Consider the following 25993-nt stretch of genomic DNA (forward strand, 5'->3'; position numbering starts at 1 on the left):
CGCGGGCTTTCGTAACTGCGTAGTCGTCATCCACAATCGCGTCGATAGCGGCCGCGGTTTTCTCCGCAGTGGTTGCGGCGAACAGTAATTTTGTTTTTACTCGGTACGTGCGTCGGCCGCGTGCCTAAAAAACTGCGTAGTCGCCATCGATGATCGCATAGATAGTGACCGCAGTTTCGACTGCAGGTGTTGCAGATCGAGAATGGTAGTTAATTCGTCCAGACTCGGAGCATGCGTCAGGCGCGTGCCTTCAGCACCGCAAAGTCGCCGTTCATAATCGCGTCGATAGCGGACACGGTTTTTTCCGCAGCGATTGTGGCAAACAGTTTTGTTTTGACTCTGTGCAAAGCTGTCGAGCTTGAAGAGCACCGGCTACATCGCGATTATGTTTTCACCAGCTCACTGGCGAAAACGTAACCGCGATGTGCGCGTGATAGTACAATCGTGTCTACATTCATGGCCCACACGTTTTGCATACGTGCAGGGCTTGAAAATCGTTGTTTTGGTTATAGTGCGGTACCGATTATAGTGCAGATATTCGCGACTCCGGCGACTTACGTTATAAGCGGTCTACACTATATTTAGTTCTTTTTTTCTTTCCCCCCTTGGATGGTTCTGCCGCTGCCACGGAAGAAGGCGAGCTTTCTGGTTCATTTTTTTCTTTCCCCTACATGGCCGGCGCCGCCGCTGCGTAGACGGCGCGCTCCTCTGGTGCCATCTCATAGCGGTTGTCGCCCGTCTTGAGTAGCACTATGCTTTTCTTCTCACACTGCGCTCCGCATTCACTTTCATCTTTTACTGCGCTCGTCGACGTTCGCTGCAGGAACGGCTGCCTAAGAGCTGCGCTCTAAAAAAATAAGCAAAGAAAAACATCTCATGCTCCCGCCAAACGCCTCCACAATACCTACCAAAGGTTATGAGCAGCTGTCATCTTTGGTTACGCAATAAGAACACGTAGAAGGCACAACTTGAGAACATCCCGTATTTACTTATATTCGTGCTAAGCCATGCTGTCTGCCAAGAGACTATATGTGTCCTTCCTTTCACCAAGAAGACAAGTGTTTTCTAGGATGTAGTAAAGTCCCTATTCTTCCCAAGAGTCTCCATACTTGTTCTTCTTGCCTGTCAAGGAAGAAAAAGGAAAATAAGAGGCTGCTGTAGGTGATATAAGAAGCTTGAACAGCAGCAGAAGGTGACATTATCTCTGAAAACTGGTGGCACGCCTCAAGGGCAGAAAGCGTCAGAAACATGTTCTATGGTAAGTGGAATCTGCTATGCTGTGCAGTTAAATATCATGGGGTTCTAGGTCCGAAAGCGGCATGCGGGCCATGAGAAATGGAGTACCGTAGTTGGACAGTTCTGTATTAACTTAGACTACCTGAGGTTCTTAAAACTAAACACTGAAATCTAAATGCACAAGCATTTCTGCATGCCACCTTTATCAGAACGTGGCAAAGCCGGGAATAGCATCCACAACCTCATGCTTAGCAGCAGAATGCCATAGCCACTGAGCCACTGCAGCAGGTATGCTGTGGAATGCTACATGGTCAAGGGTAGTTTTATTATATGCTGTAGTCACGAAGGGTCAGATTAGGCTTGCACGAATATTCGATCGAAATATTACATATACTATTCCGTATTCAATTTGATTAGAATTTCAGTATTCGGAATGGACAAATACAAGTGTAAAAAAGTCGTGCTGATCTAATGCACATGTTCGGATCTATGAGAAGTGACGCACACCTCCAGCGGCAGATACCGAATGTCTAAATGAAAGAAAATAAAGTAAATCAAAGAATTCATGAAATATAATTAACCATTCTATTAACAGATCATTGTGCTTTATAGCTATCTGCGATCTGACGTTATATCTTGATGCTTTATGTAATAATCGTACATACTGAGACATGGCCATTCTGGAAGATTGGTGAAGAACCCAGTGGCACATACTGAGTGGCTAAATCAAAGAAAATTAAGCAAGTAAGTCAAAGAACCGGTTACATATAATTCACCATTCCATTAACAGATCCGTGTGCTTTAGAGATACCTGCGAGCCAACATTACATGTGCAGGTTTTATGGGGGAAGTTATTTTTTTTTGTTATGCATAACAGAGCTGGACATAAGTGGTCAACGTACAAGGTTATGAGCAACTTCATGGTACGGTACCTTCATGTAACCTTGGTATATATATTCAACCAAATATATTCGGCAAGACAGCAGCACCTAGCCAGCAGCCACCGTCAGAAAAGTCTGGGAGTGTTTGCAAAAATACCTTGGCTTTAAAACATATCCTGTTGACAGTGTTGGTGAGAAAATTGCACTGCTATTGTCATGGCTCATAGCCAAGGCATGACAAAGAGTATATTTGCAGTCATGGAGGAAGGAAACAGTATAAGAGTGAATGTAACGTGACAATTGAAGCATAGTCATATAAAAATATAAACGAGAGGCTCACAAGAAATAGGCCCTTACCACGTGATAGGCAAATGGTAATTTCTAGCTGACGAGTGCAGACGGTGTAGGAGAAGAGCATAGCAAAGGCTGATCGTGATGAGGGTGTCACTAAAAGCTACCATGAATCAAACAATTGCCGTGAAAGGTCCAGAAACCTTGGAGGGCCTATTTCCCAAGAGCCAATGTGCAAATAGGACCCAAAGAAAGGGAGGGGCAGTGCCAAAGGAGCTGCCTGATGTCATTCGCCGTCCTAGCCGTTCTCCTTTTTCCATGTTTACAGTCACCGACCAATTTGATGGACGTATATTATAAACATTCTCTTTGAAATGGAATGGTGGTGCATGCCACCAGCTTGTTACTTTTAATGTTCTGCACTTATTATTGGCTCTTAAAACCCACAGCTCATGTAAACAAATAATTGAACCAGATAAAGATATACTGCCCTGAAATCTATCCTTGAATGCCCACATGACAACGCCACCTTCTCTAATTGACCAACATATAAGGGTGACTGAAATTCTGAATGCCGCACAGTGCCTTGCTTGAATTTTCGGACATGATTTGTGCGCTCTGTTGTGATAAAATGGCTGTCTGTACTCCTATTTTCGTTGGAGTGGCTTCTCGGCTTTCAGAGAGTCATATGGCCAATGCAAATAACTTGGCACCGTAACTGTGGCCGTGAACATCAAGCAAAACAGAGCTGATTAGGCTTAACAACCAAAGACGTGTGGCCATGACAGAAAATGACCACTAGCCGGTGTGGTGGCGGGCAGCAAACCATAGCAAGCAGTTTTTCGCTTATTGAGTGGCTTATCAGTGATACGACCTGAGATTGCGCGCACAGGCTAGACTGATGGCTGTAGAAGCAGTGCTTGGGTTTGCGGGCGACCAGCCAACAGCAATAGCGAGTGTGCCTATGTTCATTTGTGCTTGAACAGATTAATTCCAAGCTTACATGTAGGCGGAAAGCACCGAGCTGAATTTGCACAACACAGCCTAAACTGCCGGCACCACACTGTTTATGCCACCTGCAATTATGAGTGTGCGAACAGTTTTTGACCGAATTGAACACAAATCAAATAGTGCCAGAAGTGAATAGAATCAAATACAGAATATTTTTCGAATAGTTTAAGAAGAATGTGCAGCCTTCTCACCGTTAATATTGGAACAAGTTTCATATCCTGGTACTTCAACATTAAGTCACTTGCTTATTGAATGTTCCCTGCACTTTACGCTGTTATTCAATTTGAGCTCACTCTACCAGATAGCCTCTCGGTTAACTCAGTTGGTATAGCAACTGCCCTGGAAAGGTCATGACACCAGGCTTTATCCCTAAATCAGAATGAGTTCTTCTTCCACTGCAAGGCTTTCTGTGGAACTTGGGTTGAGATAACCATTGGCGTAGCCAGATGGGGGGTTTGGGGAGGACGAACCCCCCCCCCCCCTCCTTGTCCCCTTTCCCATAGAACAGAAAGTTTCAGGAGGCAGGCTCAGAAAGAGCGTCATGGACTGAAGGGATAGCTTGAATGTGAAAGCAAGTCGAGGGCTAGTGGTGGTCAGAAGGGGCAGGGGAGGGGGGGGGGTTGTCATGGGGCGATCCTCTCTCCCATGCACATAGACAAAACGACTTTGCGTCACGTCAAGAACAAACAGGCAAAAGGTGCGTCCACATCAGCTCACGTTTGATTAGGGAAAAAGTGACTACATTTGTGCATGTTGAAAGAAAAAAGTTTGCTCGCCGCATTGGCGATGGCTAACAGTTAATTATTAGCCAGAAAGGGGAGGGGGTTGGTGCAATGAAGAAGGAACATAATTAGAGAAAACACAGAGGGGGGAGCAAAAAAGTACAGAAGGATTATTTACAACAAGTACAGTATCTACAATAGTGAATATTCGGGCAATTTACTCAGACATTTCCCCCTCCCATGCAGGGGCAACACCGGCTAGGTGGCAATTAGGAGAGCCCATTTCTAGTGATCAAGCTCAAGACTATGAATGATGGATTATGGACAACAAATGTAGAATAATATAGCATGCCCACAACGCCGAAAGCGCAATTGAGTGATAGGCAACTTGCAAAATAGTGCCCACCATCTTCCGCATGTAGCTGTGGCCAAACCACTCACTAGAATATCTGGCTGGAAAACAATGCTTATCTCCACTGTTACCTAGGCTGCTACAAGTCTGGGCTGCAAACAAGAAAACACATAACAGTGCACTGTCTTGCTTTTGTTTGGCCCCGTTTTTAGCGTTGTTCGTATGTTCAAGTCATGCACCAACTAGGTCATCAACATAAATTATATAAACACATCAATTTGTAAACAAAATGTTCTATTTGTAATATTATCATTTTTAAAACTAGCGTAAGTCTGATAGCATAATTTGATGCAAAGTGGCTACACGCCTTAGCAATGAAAAACTTTTGTCAGAAGTTAAGCAAAGTGTTGCTTTGGCGACGTAAAAACGTGCATCCTCATTTCTAGAGCCTTCTTGTCAGGGGAGTGCTAGGAGTTTGTATTTGCGTTGTGTACAACCTGCATATATATATATATATATGTATATATATATATATATATAGAGAGAGAGAGAGAGAGAGACAGAGGTAAATGATGGGGAGGGGTGGTAGTAGTCGGCGAAGAACCCCCCCCCCCCCCAAAAAAAAATCTGGCTACGCAACTGGTGATAACGTAAAACTTTTCCCACTCTCTTTTTATTCCAAATCGCCATTAGCCCTCCATGATCACAGAAGGCTAATAACATATTTGGAATAAAAGCAGAGTAGAATACTTTGACGCTATCGTGACCCTGTATGCCTTACCTTTGTAACTCTGCGCTATGTTCAGGTGGATGCCAACTTTCCCCTTTTACATGACTTTCTCCAGCTTGCAGATACGCGCCACAACTAATTTGCTTAAATTGATCAACTATCTTCGAACAAAGAATGCCTCTGAACCTAACGTTTCACTTGTTTTTCTTAAAGCCCCGACGAAGACAAGTCCCTGTCTCAAAATGTTGGCTTTGGAGGCATCCTTGCTCAACCACTGTTGATCACTTCAAAATTATATCTTCCTATGAACCTCCATCTTGTTTTTAGTCTCCTTAAATGTCATATTTTAGTTAAATGAGTCTGGCAATAACAGTTGTGTGAACATATTAAGGCTGCGATGCAGCACTGCTAGTCGCAGTGGCTCAGTGGCAACTAAAGATCTAATTTTATGCCATCGCTGTATACTTGCAGCATCAGGAGGCACCACTTGCACCAAGCTCATTTACGTAAAATGGCTTTTGGCTAGGCTCATGCGACACATGCATTATGAGGCATGTCGCACCTGCGTTGCCAACCGATGGTGCAGACCCGGAGCTGGGGATTCTTGAAGGATAGCCCCTATGTGGCTTTTCTTCAAACGTTTGTGACGGAGGCTGCACAGGTGGCTGCGAAGGAGCAACGGGAGGTGGCTGTGACAAGGCAAGAGGCGGTAGCTGCGATGATGGTGGTGGTGCTGACAAGCGCCTCTCGTACTCCTCGCGGTTTCGTCGACGCAACTCTTCATACGAAGTTGAGTACTTAGCTGGCGGGAGGTTCTCCGGCACCTCGGCAACAAATGGGTCTGGTGGAGGAGCAAAAAAGAAAAAACACAAAACCCCTTTAACCTGACAGTTGCGACAAAAAATTATTAAACGTCACTGGAGCTGAAGCTCAGCGTCCCCATAAAAATCGGTGTGGGTGCTGAGGAGAGACCTGAGCGACAATAAATGTTACCCTCCTAAACTGCTCCAATGGCTGTTCTGGCTTGTTGCTATGACTTGCTGCGGCGATTACTTTGTTGATATGTTTATCTTATGTGTAGTTTAGCCCCTTAACTGCCGATGATGAGCCAACTCATCATGACAAAGTTTGCACTGCCTTGTAATTTCCAATTACCCCTGTCTCCAATTACCCCCGTCTTGCGCTAGCTGATTCCAACTTGCCCCTGCGAATTTCGTAACTTCATTACTCCACCTAGTTTTCTGCAGTCCTCGACTGCCCTTCTCTTCTCTTGGTATTCATTCAGTAACCCTAATGGTCCACCGGTTATCCATCCTACGCATTACATGGCCTGCCCAGCTCCACTTTTTCCGCTTAATGTCAACTAGAATATCGGCTATCCCCATTTGTTCTCTGATCCACACCGCTCTCTTCTTGCCTCTTAACGTTAGGCATAACATTTTTTGTTCCATAACTCTTTGTGCAGTCCTTAACTTGTTCTCGAGCTTCTTTGTTAATCTCCAAGTTTCTGCCCCATATGTTAGCACCTGTAGAATGCAATGATTGTACACTTTTCTTTTCAACGACACTGGTAATCTCCCAGTCAGGATTTGGTAATGCCTGCCAAATGCACTCCAGCCCAATTTTATTCTTCTATAAATTCTCTGATAGCCACTGGGCTATCAGAGTGTGTGACACCACTGTGTGTATGGCATAGGACTCTAACAGCACTCGAAGCACACTCACTGTCCATGGATGGCCTCTGGCTGTCATCAAGACCTTGAGGTGCATTATAACTACGCAGGTCCAACCTCTGTGCACTCTGGTCAGCTGAATATTTCTCTTGAGCAGAAAGTGAGGCATAGTCTCCAGGCTGGCTTCCCACGACCCTGCGAAAACAGCAAGGCAAGAAAAAAGTCACTTAGAAGCTTTAGACCTTTAAACATAAACAAAAGGAACACTCATAAAGAACAAATCAGTTGCTGAAGCCAGTGTCGGCATGTGGTGAGTGAAATGCCTGCTTCTAAAACCATGCTAGATGTGGCAGCAGTGACTCATGGGGACATGTGGGTGGAAAAAGCAGAAATATAATTCGGTGCTTCAACTCCTGCGCCAAATTGTGCCATACAAGATTTTCTGCGCCATCCTGATAAAGAAAGTGGTATTTTGCACCGAAGTGTGCCAAAATTAGCGACTGCGCAATATGTAAGTGGCCGCAGTGGTTTGCAGACGCTGCATAGAGCACATGGCTTAATAAATCGAACTTCACGTTATCTATACGTCGCTGACCGATAATCGGGCTCAATTGTGACCGCCTAAAAGTCCGAATGATTGAGAGTCCAAAATATCCAAATTCGCCAGAAAACAAGCGACATTATTCCACGAGTGACTGAAAAAGTGTGCCATATTCTCTGATGACCACTTTCATGGATACGTTCACTTTCGTGGAATTTCGCATCACTAGCGTCAGACGAGTCGGTGTCTACGAGTAGTGGCTATGGCGGCATTCGTGGCGCTATGGCAGGAACGCTGTCGTCAGTCGACGTTATCATTGCCGAATGAGTGCCAGTTTTTTTCAGCAACAGTCATTGTCTTCGTCGACGCAGACATACGAGGGCGAAGTCGGTGCCCCTTAGACAAGACGTCGCCGGGACCGTGTCACTATTTCACACGGTGAATGAGCGAACACTGGATGCATGAAATCAACACCGCGGAACTCGCGAGTAGCTTGCCGTGGTTCGTTAGTTTCGGTTTCCAGGACGTGTTGGCAACATGGCAGACGACCCTGCCATGGCGATGCCAGTGATGTATCAAAGCCAAAATATCGCCACTGCTATTCAACTCAATGGTCAAATTAGAATGCAGTCATGCAGGATAATTTTGAACGGCGGGCCTTTAAGCGTGTCTGAAATTTTGGTTGTACTAATACATAAAATTTATGGGCCAGTAAAGGTGCCTTGAAGTAGTCCAAATAATTGAGATTGTCTAAATTCTTGGTGTCTGTTGTGAATCGGCGCCAGTTGTAAATCAGCCATTTACTGAGTAGGAGGCTTCATCTTTACGAGGAAAAGCAGACTATTGAAAAGCGCCTGATACAGTGTAGACCGCTTATAACGTAAGTCGCCGGAGTTGCGAATATCGGCACTATAAGCAGTACCGCACTATAACCAAGGCACGCACATGCAAAACGTGCACCGAGCCGCCATGCGTATGCGACAGTCGAGGAATGCGGCTAGAACGTTTGCATTCAATTTACAGTCGAATCTCGTTAATTCGAACCAAATCATGCGGCGGCGCCTCCGACCGGCATTGCTCCAGCACCGCCATAAGAGTAAAAGCTTAGGTGAGATCCCTCAATGCCGCGCGCGAACAAAACTAAACAAAATAAAAAAAGACAAAGAAAAAAAAATGCGGCGGAAATTTCACCCTCTCTCAAATGGCAAGGTCACCGATTCTGCGTTGCGCCAGAACATGCATGCACGTGCTGACGTCTCAGCTACGCTACCGTAGCCACGCGTAGAAAATGGCTGTGAACCCTTCTTTCTCCTTTATGCTTCCTCTACTTTCTAATCACGTGTTGACCTTGCACGCTGCGGCTACGGCGCAGAGGTAGCCACTGTAGCAGAGGGAAGCAGCAGTGCTGTCCCAGGCCGGCAAACGAAACTGCCCACGCCGGCAAACGCCCGCTTCCCGATAGCGGCAGAAAACAAAACTTCGGGAAGCTGCTGCCGGGCCGGCTGGAGCGGCGGCGCCTGCACGGCGGCGGGCGCGCATGGTGACAGCAGAAAGTGAGGGAGCTACGAGGGAGGACAAGGGGAGCCAAAGCGGCGGAGTTGCCGAGGCGAAATCCGCTTCCCTGCCGCCCTCCTCCCTCACATTCCACGGTATCCGCGTGCGCCCTTCGCCGTGCCGTGCCGGCGCCAACCACTCCCTGAAGTTTCGTTTACTGCCGTCATCGTGAAGCGAGCGTTGGCCGGCGTTGGCAGTTTCGTGGCCCTCGCTCGCTATGCGCGCCATGATTTTTCACGACTCGCACTCAAGATTCTGGTTTCAGCCTCACTGGCTGTCCGTTTGCACCACGTGCCCTTCTCCTCCACTTCGTCTTTCTTCCTCGAGAAATTCCTTGGGGCGCCCGTTTGAGGGGAGCGTTCGCTGTCTCCACTGAATTCCGTACTCCCAGGCAGCCACACTGTAACCCGTATTTCGTTTCCCGCAACTGCACTATAAGCGATACGTGTATACATGGAGTGCTATGGGAAAATTAACTGGAGTCTGAAAAGACCGCACTATATTCGGTCCTGCACTATAAGCGGTTACATTATAAGTGGTCTATACTGTATCTAAGGCAATGGTTGAGCATTCCGAGGGGCTCATCAAGGCTGGCCTGGCTCAGAAGGGCATTGATAACATTGGCTAAGCTGGCAGCTGTCAATAAAAAAATCTATAAGGTGTGAAAGGCAACGTCTGAGCAGCTTCACTCAACTTGAAATAATCTAATTGCAGCATGCTGTGTGAACAGGTTGTTTGTCTTCATTTAAATTAAAAGGACACTGAAATTTAGGTGTGCCTTTTTTTGTACTTGGAGGCAGAGCAACATTGTTTTACAGCGAGCAAATACCCTCACTTTACACTAAATAACACGAGTCAATTTTAAGAGTTCGAAATAGCAAAAGACGTATCCAGCAGTTCGAATTTATTTGCTCCAAAGTGCTCCAATATCTGCATTTCAGTGCTCTAAACTGCTCCAAAATTAACGTTTTGCTGCTCCAAAAATTGCTCCAAATCTCAGTTCGTCAGTGGCACCACTGATGATTAATTTTCATTTTGACTGAAAAATTGCGCTGCAATATTCTACTTGCATATGCCAAAAAATCTGGCTGTTTCACCAGCTAGAACAGTGAAAAATTATCCCAATGCAGGCATGGTAGCTGAAAAAAAAAATCAGCAAATTTATGCGTTTATGAACTAGCTTTGGGAAACCATTATTCAAATTCGAAGGCATCTTTCACTATTCCTTTTGTTTGAAGGCATAGAAAAAGGATTCTTTTTGTAGCCTGCACAGTTGTCATTTTTGTACTTCAGCAGGGAAAAGTGCTGTCACAAGTGAACGCCAGAATAGTCAAGGGACCTGATAAATTCCTATTTGTTAAATTATCTATGAGCGATATGAGGAGCAACATGCGCATTTCACATGTTTTCCCAAGAGCAATATGGCAACTTACACATCAGGCGACGAGATGCCATACTTTCGTCTCAGGGCTTCCCCAATGGTGCTGTTTGGAAGCTTCATGAGCTTTTCCTCACATTGGCGGCGGTAAGAGACCTTGCCAACCAGCCATCCTACAAATGCAGCGCCTGTGGGAATAAAAGAAGCAACACACAGATAAGCAACATCCATTCACAAAAACACTTCTTTATAGTTGATCGAAGTAACAATAGACTGCCAAGACCCCAGATCAACAAGGTACATGTCTTCTCTTGATGTAGGGCCTGTGCACTCTGTCTACAAGAGATTAAAATCATGGCTTTGCAGTTGGTTGGGTATTTCACAGAAGAGCCTTGTTATTATTAAGCAAAATTAGCAGGATAATCATAGGAAACAGTAAACAGCACTGCCACTGCTACTTCCACTGCTCAAAGGCAGATGGCCTTGGGCTATCCAATTACAGGTTTACAACATAGGCACCTCACTAATGCCAAGCCCCTGAAGTACACCATGGCCATTAAACAAGTTCTCACCAATCAACTGTTTACATACTTCACTGAAACTGTGTCTACATTCTTTGCTGAAGCCCACACGGTAACACTGACTGTACTGCTGAGTGCACAGACTGCTGCTGTATTGATTGACTCAGAGTTGATGAACTTGACAGAAGGACACCGAAATACTCCTGCGACATGGGTATGAATAATGCACTTAAATGTTACTGAGCCAATTGCTAAACAGCCACACAATGCATAACACCATTTTGGTGCCTTCTCCTGCTGGCAGGCAAGCTGCATAGTGCATCTGTCATGCAGAAGACAAAAGAATGTGCTTGTGCATGGCATGACCTCTGACATCATGCACATTTTCCAAATCTCAAGAGGCCAAGCCATGTGGCTGCTCTTCATTGTCTGCCATGCACTGATGAGACTGATGAGCGCAACAGTCTGACAGCTGTCAATCTGGAGACCTTTCTGCAGATCACCCCTGTTTGCTATGTGCCATTTTTGGTGACACCTAAAACAAACTTTTAGCCAGCAGACATGGTAGTCAATGACAAGGAGTCAAGTTTTCCTGGGGCTTCCAGATGAAGTATGAAAACAATGTAATTTTACAGCATGCTCCAAGCATTAGGACTTGTCAAATTTTAACTCTAGTTGGCAGCACCACAGCAATTCTGCATTAGCACTCTTAGAAGAATGAGTATTGCATGACCAAGTGCTCCCAATCCGTCCTCTCCGATATGCACTATCTCTCCAGGTTTTCCTTGTGCTGATGCTGTTTGTTCTTGTGCTGGTGCCATTATTGAGGTTCCTTTCTGTTTATTTTTGCTATGCAATATAGATATTGAGGCATCATTCATACCAATCATCTTTAAGTAGGAGCCATACACTGGATGCGGTGTGAGGTAACCTGCAACAAGGAGAGCAAGAATAAGGCAAACCGAAAACAAAAGGGCAGTTAACTCTGGTCCATCGACAGGACCTTCAACCATGGTCAGTGACAGGTCAAGAATGTAGGAGAGGCTCCTTCCTCAAAGTGTGCTATACCTGCTTTCCCTCCCTCTGCACTCCCGTAAAATAGTTTTCTTACAGACTGCACAAGCAGAGGTACCCTAGGGGTTTACCAACTTCAGGGACAACGAACATGCTACAGTAATGCGCCTTGCACATAAGCAGCAAAGATTGGCAGGTGTGGAGCCTGAGAAGACAGTTGACTGCATAAATGCATGCACAGTATTATTGGGGATTCATAGGGGAGGGCTTAGCGTGCCCAAACCTCACAAAGGACGTCCCTGCTGTCCCGCATGAACAGCAAGCTGCTCCCAACAGCCAAGTAAGTGCAGTGAGTAAGGCCAAGTTAATCTTTTTTTAACAAGTAGCAGGTTTCGTTTGAATCTCAGTAACAACCACACTCCTCTCCTCCTGCCATTTATGAGGTGGTTTAAGCTACCACACCACAGCAGGGCAATAGCAATGATTGAAATGGGGACATGGATTGAGAGGAAGATAAAACGAGGTGACGTGCAATTGCATGTGACTAGTCTTTCTTTCGAGAGACTTCTGTCGGTATGTTCTTGAGCTGTCAGTGACTTTAGCAAATGTTGAAAAGTTTGAATTTTCAACACACCAAGACGAACAGAAATAATCACAGTTCTGTTTACCTTGTCTTTTGCAGCCAAAAATTCATCAAAGATCAAGGTTAGGTTTGCCTCACAAATGAATATTCCTCTATTCATCAACATAAAGAAAGCAGTTACAGCATAATTTACTTCTATGTAATGAATATTCTGCATTGTAATTAGCTCTTGCAGTTTATGTTTTCTTTTGCAAAATAACTGTAACTGCTTGGATTTAAAGCTCAAACTATGTGTAGCTTCTCTCACTATCTTATAATAGTCGTCGTATTACGATGCTTAGTATCTGTGTAAACTTATATACATGTCTGCACTGTTGCTATTTTTGTATAATATGCTAGCATTCTCACATGAATGCTGTTATGGGGCAAGAATATGCAAGAGACTGCTGTTGAACCTTGTAGTCAAAGAGGTTAACACCCTCTTCAGTCCCCATACCTTCTAGACTTAGCCTCTTCTGACTTGATGAGTGCCAAAAAAATTTAAGCTTTTCAGAATGAAAAGCAGTAATCAATGTATAATATTTTAACCAATAAAAGCAGAATATTACTTATTATAAACAGATTTGCATTTGTTGCTCTCACCAAGCCGATTGCAAAGTCTTTCAGTTACTTGCGGTTTCTTGAGTCTAGTTGGTAGTGAAGGTTTCTTAATCCAAGAAATTATAATCTCATTTTATATTCCGGTACTGCCGAGTTTCATTGCCTGGTCTGATATCCAGGTGACCTAAACTGGAGCATTCATTTCAATCGGTAACTTCAGTTTGAAACCAGGCCAGCAACCAGAAAACTGATAATTAATACTAACAACAATGTTTGGCACAAATGTGAAATTGTACCCAACAATGAAAACTAGTTTTTAAGTTTGTCCTTAACATTATTAGAAAATTCAGCCAACTCCAAAACTTGCATGAAGATGCAATTTGCAAATTGCAGTTATTACTAATGAGCATATTTTAACATAGATCCTTAGGATGAAAATATTCCATTTGTATTGGGCTGTGCTGATTATTTGGGCTTGTTTCAGGAGAGCTACCTGGCTTCTTGACCTGAATCCATCTGTTCACACTGGTACTAAATCTGACACTATTTTACAGATAGTATTGAAAAAACAAAAACGAATCAGGATATCAGGTATAAATACAACAAGCCTATAAATTTATTCTGTTTAATCTGATTCCAACATGGTGATTTATATAATTACAATGTAGTGTGCACTGCAGACAAGAAAACATTCCCTGCAGAATTAACATGCATGAATGCACACAGAACAAAACAAACAACTACAAAAGGATATGCACCGAATTAAAAGCACTGTCACGGAGTACGCGGCAGAAAGGACTCGGTTACTCCAAAAAATTGCTCCAAGATTGCAGAAATACCCCACGAAAATCGAGAAACCTCTTACTAAAGCTTTCATTGACAACCTGGCATACATACTGTAGTAGTTCGTGTAAAGCTCACTTTCATGTGTGGCCTGTTAGCCCTCAGTCAGAAATCAAGAAAATCTCATGGCAAATTCCAACAACATCATGACACTTCCAAGGAATACTATTCTCTGCTCTTTTAAGAGCGGGACCATATTCATGGCACATTGGCTGCACCAATTGCATGTTCCAATTGCCAATAGAGAGCACCTGTCGGTGACAAAATTATTCTGCCAAACAGACAAGAACTTCAAAATAATAGGTAACTCTTCAATAGGCTTATACATGGTCTCTCTCATCTCTTTGGTGTGGCAGAGGAGAATGTGTTCGAATTATAGATGTGGAGGACTAGCTCTAAAACGGAGCTCTCCGTGTGTCAAGCTGGGCACATGCTCAATATCTGCCACAGGAATTGGACGTTAAAGAAAGAAAAAAAAAAAGCTCCACCCGAGGGTACTCACACAAATGCAGCATCAGAGAAGGATAAATTAGTGCTACCAACAGCGGGTGCGATGAAGTATAGTGAATTAATGTTTCCACAGTGGGTCATCAGTGTTTTCACATTCGGCATAGGAGAGATTACAGCAAGAACAGACGGCTGTGACTCTCATTCCTAAAACTGAATGACTGCAAACAGCAGTTATGAGCCTCCAGCTTTTTGATACATTCAGACACTCGCACTTGATCTTGTGAAGAACATTTTGGTGCTACTGGAGAACTTTGAGTTAACTATACTGCCATTTGAAAAATTCCTGAGAACTCCTGGACAAAGCTAGAAAGTTCCCTACAGCCTGAAGAAACATGCAGCTTGCATGCAGCAGCAAATGCGTGCTGGCGAAGCATCTTTTTTTTATTACGATAGCAATTATATGGACACTCCAAAGCAGATTTCTGCCGTCGGCGTCGCCGTCGTCGTTGCCGTCGCCATCGCCGTGAGGTTCCGTATGACGTCAATGGAGATGAAATCGTCGCCGCGCGCCGCCGAACGCTGTATGTGCGAGTGAAAGGGCTCGAGGGACGCACGCTTTCGCGGGGAGTGAACCCACGGCGGAGAACAAACGCGCGTTCTGCGCCGTGCACCCTTAAGGGCTGCAGAAGTAGGCGTCTCTTTCCTCCTTTACAATCACCATATATGTAGAGCAAACGTGCCTTCTTCCGACGCGCGAAAGGCCGTGGGGGGGGGGAGGGGGAGGGAAGGGAGGCGACGTTTAGCTGCGGCACCAAGTGCCTATTTATATCAGAGACTCCGGCAACAGTCACCAACGCCGCACGCATTTTGTGCGAACGCGGGCAAAACGCCGACGGCGTCAACAACAGTTCTGCGTGTTGCCGATGATGCTGCATGTCCAAGTTTATACAGCTGATAAAGCTACTATCATTACTCCGTATAGCTCTCTACAAGTTTGCTATCGCAATTGATGCTTCGCCTTTCAGGTGAAACTGCGACTTTTTTTGATTTCCTTCACAAACCAGCAAATCTGGCACACTGAACACACACCAATGCAAACACTGGTGGAATATTATAGCTATTTTACGGCGCCAAATAACACACAGCACACAAGAGAAGACAATGGAACAGAGTTCCTTAAGATAGTTATTTAAATTTGGCACCTTAAAATAGTTATAATGAATAGATACCAACTTGCCCACCAAGAAGTTCTTTTAGACCGGTGGAACAAAAGTAAGGGGAAACCATAGTGCATGGGCATGAACTTTGCAGGTGCTTTACTTCAAACTGCAGCATGGTGCACAAGATGAGCCTGGCGGAAAACCTCAACATTTGTTGTCACCCAATAAAGGTATTATCTGTTTACATGCACAATGTGGTGTTGGCACAGTGGTTAGAATGCAGGGCTTGAAACTGCAATGCTGTTGGTTCATTTCCAGGTATACATACTTGAGCATACTTTTTTTTAGGAGAACTTGTGTCACACCTGAACCAAAGCATGAACAATGAAAAACTAAAAAAAAACACAATCGGCCTGTTTCTTAACTTGCAACTGCTGTTTGCAGTAAATGTACCAGGGTTTCATGTGTTTCGACCAGTCTAAATAAAATAGGGCTATATCAGCCTTCTTACCAACTTTGGTGGCATACTGGACCCCTACAGCAGCACCCAGTGCTAGTGGCAAGGCTGCAAGATAAAGCACATGGGAATTAGCCAACACATACATGCCTGCACGTGTGAATGCATGCACATTGCATACAAGGAAAGACAATCACATAAGCCTAGGTCTTTTCCCCTTATGTGCAACGTGTTGATAGGACCATATACAGGTGATGCCCCATAGTCAAGAGATTGCTACAGTCCACGAGCCAAAACATGATGGACACGTTGTGCCTTGTAAGTAAAAGCAAAATTCTACTTGTCCTAGCCAGGGTTGCAAAAAGAAGCTAGTGATGGAGCTTATCACTTTGGGGCCCCTTACTGTATTATTTAATTAATATTCATATTCTGCAATGTAATCACTGTAATAAAGAAACATTAAGTGAATTATTAAAATCCAAACAGCAAGTAAAATTCTGTAAAAAAAAAAGCAGCAGCTGGTACCTTCATCTTCCTAGAAACAGCCAATGCACAGATTTTAGCAGAAGTTTTTAAAATATTTTGTTTACTTCTTTAGCAGTAAAGTGGACAGTGAGATGTGCTGTCGAACGCAAAATTTTAGAAATGATGTGAGTGGTGGCCAAATTGTACTTTTGTACTGCACACACAAGCCATCTTCTACCTGCCAGTGCACTTGTCAGCGCAGTTCAATAGCGGCGTGCATACAAACGACGGCTCATCGCATACAAGTAGAGGTATTTGAGGATAAGGCAGTAACTTGTCATGCTATTTTCTAAAATCACGTGTCCATACACACGCACTGAAAATAGAAAAGGCAGAAGTATGAATGTAATAAAACCGCAAATGATTTAGTCTCATGAGAAAAAATTTGGCAGAACCCATCTCACAATGATTGTCGAGAGTGATGCGCTTAGGATTGAAACAATATAGCGACACAATGTATTGCCACCGTCGAAACGCCTTATGCATGAGGCGTGTACTGCAATGGGACTTCCCTATAAACATTATGTTCCATCCAGCAGCCCCACGAAGAAGCTTGCTTGTGGCCTTCGAAATGCACGATGCACTGATGCACGTGCTGAGAAACACATCATGCAGCCGCCAGGCTCCTCTTTTGCACTTTTTTCAAGACACGCTGCGCCATTTAGTGATGCTACGGAGAAGCCTACGCATGGCCTTCGAGACGAGATACATTGCGCGCCGGTGCGTGCAAACAGTGAGAATTGTTCCCTCTCTGGCCACACATTCAGCGAGTGGCACATAACCAGTGATCCAAGTTGGCAAGAGGTTCTTGAAGTGCGGCACTAACCCAGTGCATTCATGGCGCAGCTCGCTAAAGCATTGGTGTGAATGACGTTCAGTGAAAAGCGGCCCATATCCAGTTCATTTGTGGCACAGCTTGCTAAAGCGTGGGGCTGCTGTCCTTGGGAAACCCATGCGAGGTGGGTTCGATTCTGCCAAGCATGGGAGAAATTTTAAAGGTTTTTGTAATGGTACATTAAGCTGGTTGAAATCCCCATCACGAAATCAATTGCTCGAACTGAAGCTGGGCTCCTCTTCCCACTGCACTGCTGCTACTGCATGCCGATTTCCACTGCACACGGTGCGCCCTCTATTGTCGCCGCTGTAAAGTCAGCACTCCAGTGCAGGTTTGATTCCGGTGAGCATTGGAGAAATTAAAAGGATGTTTTTTTTTTTGTCATTATAGAGTGGCACATTCCCAGTGGAAATTACCTAGTTACCGAAGTTGGTAACTAGTTACTGAGTGTCACGTACAGTGCTCTATATCAGCATGAAATAGATTAATCGAAAAGCGGTAAACATCCACGTCACATACCCAGTCCCGTATCCCCAGTGACCCATGTCGGTGTCAAAGCGGTTCATTGAAGAGCGAAACATAGGTACACAGTGCCACATACCCATTGACCCTAAGTTGTTCTGAGAGTTAGTTTCAAACCGTGTTCCCTCCGCACAGCAGCCCGAAGCGCTACCTATTCAAACGTGGACTACTAGTTACCCATGTTGGCGGGAAAATGGTCAGAGACATAGGAGCTACATAAGTCAGAGACATAGGACAACTGTACCACTCTTGCAATTTTCTAGAACAGCTTAACCGCATAGGTATGGCATAATAAACATTCTTCCTCATTGCTAACATGATGACTATCAGAAAAACAAAGGATTGCAATTACCACCATACTGTCTACTCAAGTAAACTTGCAACCAGTGCAACATTATGTGCACACTTCTGTTCTTGTATGTTTGAAATTAAAGTTTACCGTCTTACACTGAAATTTTGACATCTCTGTTATTTTCAAGCCTAAGTCAGTACGTTTTCACAGAATGTACATAGATAGGCAGTCAGCCCCTTGAAAGTGTGAAGTACCCTAAGAATGCTAATCGCATTAAAATCATGATGCAGAAGCATGCAACGGTTGCCATAGCAGCACCTTGTGCTCTCACCATCTTTTTTTGAACTGCGCGAATGTTCACGTTGGCAGATAAAGGGCACACGTATGCAGTACACAGGTTTCCTACACAGGCACATCACTGTCAGAAAGTGCAGCAATGCGCTTTGGCCACAACTCCCGTAGTCTCTGCACTTTTATCTCAACAGTACAATACTTGGATTATGATAGCACACCACAGAATAATTGAGAATACGAATACGTTGCAATGCTGTGAATTGATAACCCACACCGATTGATTTGTTCCTGCAGTTAATTCCTTACCGCACAGTTTATCACATGTGATATCCATTGAACAACTTCTTCTAGAACAATACTCAAAAATAAAGAAAATCCTACATATTCACCCAGTATCTATGCCCTCTATAGCAATAAAAACAGCAACTTTAGCACTGTAATTTGGAGTTATTTTTCCATTAAAAATGTATGTTGGCAGCTCCTCACACAATGAGCAAAACATGGTATTTTCACAATTTATGCACTCGAAATCAGTGCACAAAATATCAGGGTGTCCATTTACTGCTTATTAGCAAACTGCGATGTTTTGATCAAGAAATATGTTTGGGTGGTATGGTGAGGCAAGCATTAACTTCTCTATCATACATGATGCAGCATACAGTTATGAACATATTTTATGGAGTAGAGTAGATATTTGTTTCCTTGCAAAAGAACAAATTTGGAAGCAAAATACAAGCAAATTTGTACAGGCTATACTCTTCCTTAGCACCACTATTTATCTAGAATAGGTCAGAAAATGAAAACAACAGCAATGTTTACGATGCAGTTAGCATCAGGTCTGTCACATTCGAAGAGCTAATAACAGCACCACCAACAAAGGACTTTTTTTTAACTTGCGCCAAGCTCCTAAAGATTATGCAAAGCAAAAATTAACATAAAGCTAAAGTCTATAAATGATCTGGCCTAAGTATCGAAGCTGTCAGTTAGCCAATCAAGGATGACATCACTAAATATTAATTAAACTTGTCCTCGGTCTCGCTGGCAACGAAGCCGCTCACAGCACCGCCCGAGAATTCGTCCACTAGGCTCGCACGCCATTTTTGGCGGTGAGTGGCAATCAACCATCGAGTCAGGTCCTCACGGCCACATCAGACAACTTGCACGAGTCGCACGTGAGGGACAGCATGATCACTTACGGCGAGATCCTACAATACCATCACAAGGCGCACTTGAAGTACCCACCCCCTCACCACTCACTCAACAAAGAACAGTCTACAACATGGCGCTTACTTCAAACAAACAGCTTCCCTAATTCTAAGCTCTACCATCACATCTACCCCGCAATTTACTCCACGCTCTCTAACCATCCTGCCGACCTACATCACATTATCTGGGCCTGCCCACAGGTGAAGCGCACTCACAAATATGGCACCCACCCTACACTCACAATTACCGCTGCTGACCAGTGGGAGGCTATGCTGCTCAGCAGCGACCCGGAGGGTCAGCTCTGGGTCGTCTGGATGGCCGCAGAGGCCACTAGACTACAAGGAATGCCGCCGTCTAAGGGAGGGGGCGAGAGGGGCTGTCTCCTGCCCCTCTGCCCGCCTTTGACCCCATCAAGAACACAATAAAAGTTGTTCCTCTCTCTCTTGTCCTCACTGGAACTGTGAGGAATACACACCACTTCCCCTCCCCCCCTTAAAGCAATTTCTCAAGTTTTTTCAATGGTTCTGATAATTTTTTAAATGTTTTCTGCAATTCAAATGTCTTTTTGGATGGTCACAAAACATAAACCCACAACTGTATAATGGGTAATATAAGACTCGCAACAATTTTGCCATATAAAATTGCAACCATGTGTTTATTTATAAAAGTGAGGTTGGTTTAGGTATATATGGCCTAAACAAAAAGGTGTGTGTAATTGTTTTCCCAAGAAAACAAAAATTCATGCAGTAAGGGCTTAACTTTTGATACATTCAGCAGTTGACATCGAGAAACTCACCGCGGTACTTGAAGCTTTCAGTGCTGCATTCTTGAAAGGCTCTTATTTCTTCCGGTGTTAAAGCATGGCCCTTAAATATAAGAACAGGTATACTGTATGACTACGCTAAAATGGTACAGGAGCATCCATCAAGTCAGTTTGGTTGATTGACTGATTGACAGGGCTTAGCATCCCGAAGCAGCACAGAGACCATAAGAGACGCCAAGGTAGGAGGCTCCGGATTCGGTTTCACCACCGGGAATTTTTTATTATGCATCCAAATATGAGCACAGGAGGGCTTCTGTTCTTCACCATCACCAGAATGCGGCTGCTGTAGACAGGAATTGGAACGCATAACCTTGTGTGCAGTAGGAGAATGCAACGGCCACTTACCCGTAGCGGCAAGTCAAACGAAGTTGAATTCATTACACCATCAGGTGGCTATGTAAAGATTATGCGGCCTCTTTGTTAGCATGTTAGCATGGGTCCACATGTCATTGCATTTAGAGGTCTTAGTGTAATATGAATTGATGGGTCTGTACAATGGACACAGTGCACATGAGAAAAGAACACAGTTGTCCTAGAGAACTTGCAAGACATTAGAGGAGGTGAACTTGACCTTTCTGGGTGACCAGTATGGTCTCCAACACACCCGTCTAGAGCACAGAATGGTGTGCTAAACAGTGTGTGCCATGTACCGAATAGGCCTGCCACGATGGCTCAGTGGCAGGCCATGACCTTGCGCTGCTGAGCACAAGGTCATGGGTTCGATCTTGGCCATAGTGGCCTCATTTTGATGGGCCTGTGTATCTGTTTTGGGTGCACGTTAAACCCCCGATAGTCAAAATTATTCCGGAGCCCTTCACCATGGTGTCCCTCATAATCCACTGTGCATTTTTGGGATGTTAAACCCCATAATTTATTACTTTTTCATGTGCTGCCAAATGAGCTCACTGCTGCTGCTTCTTGCTCTGCAACTGATTTATCATAGTGTCGTTTTATCAACCATTTCACCCTATGCCAGGTGAGCTGCAGCATCTGCCAAGCTGGCCCTGGGACTGCTTTACCACATCACATGACCTATCACTCATAAAATAAGCCAGCTTCCCTGCACAGGGAACAATGCGACAGTGATGGCCTGCAAATCGGGAAGCAATTGCTTAAAAGCAAACTGTCTCAACCTGGCAACATCTGATGGATGGCGTAAGCGTTCATGCACTTTAGACAAGTGGGTTGAAGACTGCCCACAACTGTGTAAATCTTGTGTTTAGTTGTTTTAACACAAATAAGAGGCACACGAGACAGTGGAAGCATTTACATAGTTTCTCAACCTCTGTATAACACACCTTACCATTTTCAGTGTTGCCTTTTACATTTTGAAGAATGTAATACACTTGAAACCATCAACAACAGCTTGCACTACAGCCAAGACAACTGTGCCACTCTTGCAATATTCCAAAACAGCTTAACCGCATAGGTACGGCATAATAAACATTCTTCCTCATTGCTAACATGATGATTATCAGAAAAACCAAGGATTGCAATTGCCACCATACTGTCTACTCAAGTAAACTTGCAAACAGTGCAACATTATGTGCACACTTGTGTTCTTGTATGTTTGAAATTAAAGTTTGCCATCTTACACTGAAATTTTGACATCTCTGTTATTTTCAAGCCTAAGTCAGTATGTTTTCACAGAACATACATTTTTCACAACATAAGAAGTGATGCCTGGATGCACAGTGATGCACAGAATACAATTTGGGGTGGCAATAAGACAGTGTTTCATCGCTTATGAGAGCTGACTAGATTATGACCGCTGCCATGTACCAGGGACACCAAAGCACGTATTTTGCATCTTCCCAGTGAACACGCAGAAACATGCCACAGCTGTGACTGCAGGAGAGACAGTCTTGAGTCTCTACTCTGGCAACAATCTAAGCCAGGCCATTTGCAGAGGACTTTATTTTCAGTCCTTAGCCAAATCCAAGATGTGATACACTAAGAGTATGAGCCATGATACAATATTTTCACTACAGAGGACTGCACACAAGACTTTAAGCATGCTCCCGTGTTATGGTCAGAATTTATTGCACCATTATTCTTGTCATCAGCACTCTTCATCCCTGCTTCATTCCCCTTCCCCAGTGCAGAGTGGCTGGTAAGAGAGAACAAGCTCAGGATGACCTCTCTGCATTTTTATCGATATATTTATATATATTGTCAAACAGACATGGCGGACGAGCCAGGAGAGGTGGAGGAAGTGGATTAAAAGAGGAGACACTCGGAAGGACGGCCAACTGCCTCTTCCATTACAATGGTGTAACTGATGAGCCTCAAAATTTCAGGCATCGTGGCCTAGAACTACGTTCCCTGGAGTGATGATGTCCTCCTGAATCCTGCTCCCATGATCTTGTGTAATGCTGGTGGGTACCCGTCCTCGACCATATCGTCTGCAGCTCCCAGTGCCTCGGGTCTATGGGAGACCCTTGCCCATGTGGTCTCAGATGGTTCCATACCAAGGCTTATTTCGGAGGTTGCGCGTGACATCTCGGCATTGTTGCAGCAGCCACGTACCATTGCTGGCTCTTCCACCTCTGCTGTGACACATTGTCTACTACCAGCATCAAATGAAGGTGCACTTCTTAAGTTTGAAGACTTCCAAGATGACCCTGAATTATGGGTAAGGATTGCTGACCACTTGGGCAACCTACACAATTGCCTAGAGAATGTGAAAAGGTTCGTTGTGGAGTGGCAACTTCATGATGCTGCTAAAGCGTGGAACAGTTATGACAGGTACACATAGCAGTCCTGGGACTAATGGAGTGCAACTTTTGTTGTTACTTTCAGACAGCTATCCTCTGTTTATGATGACCACTTCATGCAAATGCAATCTCATCGCCAAATGCACAGTGAGGACGTTCTGCCCACATCTCTGAGAAGTTGAAGCTCCTTGAGTGATGCAACATGTCCTGAAATGTTCTGGCTGCTTGACACTACGTCGTAGATGACATGCTTGACTCCTCAATCTTTGCTATCCTGTTGGCTCAGTCTCCTGAAGCAACTCCGCATGATTTTGTCCAGAAAGCAACCCAGCTTCAGAGGACCACAAGCAGCCACAGAGAACAACAAACATGCCGCCAGGGATGCAGTCAGTTCACCTGTTACTGCCTGTGCCAGACCGGTGTTGACACACCTGAGCAGCCATCAACCCGCATCCACTAACAGATGTCTCGACTATTACTGCTTCAAGTCCACATGGAATGCATCGGCCATCTGTCCACACTCCTTGATATTGGCGTTGAACAAACGACCCTCCTCCAGCGCCACATTCCACCAACTGGGTATCCATGGCTTTCATAAAATTAATAATATATATATATATATAGAAAGCCAGAAATTTCCTGAAATTTAAGGGATTGGAGACCAAATGATAGAGGAGGAGGAATAGAGAGAAGTGGAAGAAACCCATCAACAAAGCAACTCAACATAAAATGAGTCACAGATGGCAAAAGAATAATAATGCGAATGCCATTCATTGGCTCTGAACAGTTGTATGCTGCCAACACTCCCCATTGCCCTTGCGTAGAGCACCAGCAGCTACAGGTTTGTCCAGGCCAGAATGCAGTGTAGTAGATGATGCAGCTATTCATGGATTTGCCCTTGCTTTGGTGCTGCTCGCATAAACATGAAGGTCATGATATGAAAGGATCATGAAAGGAACAAATGAAGACATTTGAATCAACCAATAGGAAACTGCTGCAACTGCACTTTTGCCTCTGCCGTTGTAAAATTAATATGTGAAGTCCCTGAAAGAAGGGAACCCCTGAGGATTCCATTTGGTGTTAATACCTCTGGTCCACGTAAAAGCCCACTGCGATAACAGCGTGTCCTTCGTGTGAGTAGCGTTCCAAGTTATGAGCCAATAATGTAAGCATTCAATAAAGCACAACCCTGCTTGAGCAGCTCCGCACATTGCCAAATCCGTCTAATAGAAAGCGTAAGCGACGACTCCAAGGTTCTCATGGTTTTCAAGACAAGCACACTTAACTGTAGTAAACAGATATACCCGAGAAGGGCTGGTACCACTGCATGGCCCCTAATGAGGAATTTTTAAAGGAAATCCTTGGTTCAGCGGCCATTGATAGATGAAGTTCATGGTTCACACAGTTCTCTGGCTCCTGAATGCACCAACGTAGATTAGCAGTTTAATTCGCCAAGGTATATATATATATGAGGACATAATTGAGGACATGAGGCCATAATTATTTATATATATAATAATATAATATAATATACTAATATATATAATACTATAATTAAGGGAGTTTTAATAATACACCCTAATACGTGCTAAAGCCGCACTGTTGACCGATGTAGGGTTTTTCAGCAGCTTGGTTTACGGTAAAATTAGGCTCCCACTTCAGCCATGACATGCTATTGTGAAGCAACACCAGGGGCTATAAGCGAAAAACAAACAAGCGCGGTATTTGCGACAGCTAACCACGCCTACATGTGTCCACTCACCGCGGTATGCTACTTCCATGCTCTCTTACACAACTTCCGTGATTTAATTACGCGGGTTTTGTATAAGTATTTCTTTAAATTTACTGAGAACGGTATAAAAGAACTGATAGAGAACGTATTTTAACCTAAACTATTTTACATACAGCTGGAGGGCACAAGACCTCGGAGTATGCGCCAAGACTGGTCAGCTGCTGCTGTCGTGAAACGGACCATGTCAACACAGACGCAACACGACAAGAAGCCGATGTGAAGGTGCAGTCAAGGTCGTGAAGGGGAGCATCAAATCTGTAGGTAGGTAGTGCATCCAAACTGACAATGCTTTCGTAAACACACAGAATTGCTTTCGCAAGGACTCGGTCCGGAGTGCAATAACCTCGCTTATGCTGCAAGTTTCTGTGTGACGCAACTTTTGCAACACTAGGTCCCCCTGAAAACAGCAACTACTTGGGCCGCATTGGATAATACGAAAGCCAACGGCGCTTCTCTGCTGCACCGATCAGCCGTAATCCGTGCAGGGAAACGATAATTAGAGAAGACTTGCCCCGACAATGACCACTGTAATAATTTAACGGGTCACGCATAAGCCGTAGAAAGAGTTACTGCACTGACATTTATATCTCTTGAGCTATTGCTCAATGTCTCACTTGGACACGCGGCCTCCGATCCTGATCGTAGCCGCCGGCCGCTACCTCCGATGGAGGCAGCATATCGCTGGAAGTCGCCATTTACGCTGACGATGGTGATGGTGATGGGACTGCTGGCGACCGTGGCTACCACCCTCAAGCACTGCTCAAGTGTGTGGAAGGTATAAGAAATATTGTATTTAAAATAACTTAGCGAGATATTATAATTACTGCATAATATTTCAGTTCTATACGAGTTGTGCAGTGATTTTCTCGCCGTAAGAACTTTTTCTTTCTCTGCCTCTTTTTGTGGCGGGCTGTTTGAAAGCTTCGAGAACAGGGTGCGGGGCACCTCGTGTCTCCGTGGGCACTGCCATCGCATCGAAATGATGTATAA

General features: G+C 44.4%; 1 protein-coding gene across 3 annotated transcripts; it reads right to left on the reverse strand.

The window, feature by feature from the left end:
* Positions 1-968: 968 nt before the first annotated feature.
* LOC119449968 (OCIA domain-containing protein 1-like) lies at positions 969-25993 on the reverse strand. Of its 3 annotated transcripts, none has more exons than XM_049665555.1 (8): positions 25589-25993; positions 20468-20537; positions 16052-16105; positions 11774-11821; positions 10425-10557; positions 6949-7091; positions 5786-6064; positions 969-1122 (listed from the first exon to the last, which is right to left on the reverse strand). In XM_049665555.1, the coding sequence occupies exons 1-8, from the start codon at positions 25976-25978 to the stop codon at positions 1085-1087; spliced, it is 1155 nt and encodes a 384-aa protein (XP_049521512.1). In that variant the 5' UTR covers positions 25979-25993; the 3' UTR covers positions 969-1084. The 3 variants fall into 3 exon arrangements, with proteins under 3 accessions (XP_049521512.1, XP_049521511.1, XP_037569215.1); XM_049665554.1 differs by having other exon boundaries at positions 25583-25993; XM_037713287.2 differs by having other exon boundaries at positions 25618-25738.

This window comes from Dermacentor silvarum, chromosome 4, assembly GCF_013339745.2.
Source record: "Dermacentor silvarum isolate Dsil-2018 chromosome 4, BIME_Dsil_1.4, whole genome shotgun sequence".
Classification (NCBI taxonomy): domain Eukaryota; kingdom Metazoa; phylum Arthropoda; class Arachnida; order Ixodida; family Ixodidae; genus Dermacentor; species Dermacentor silvarum.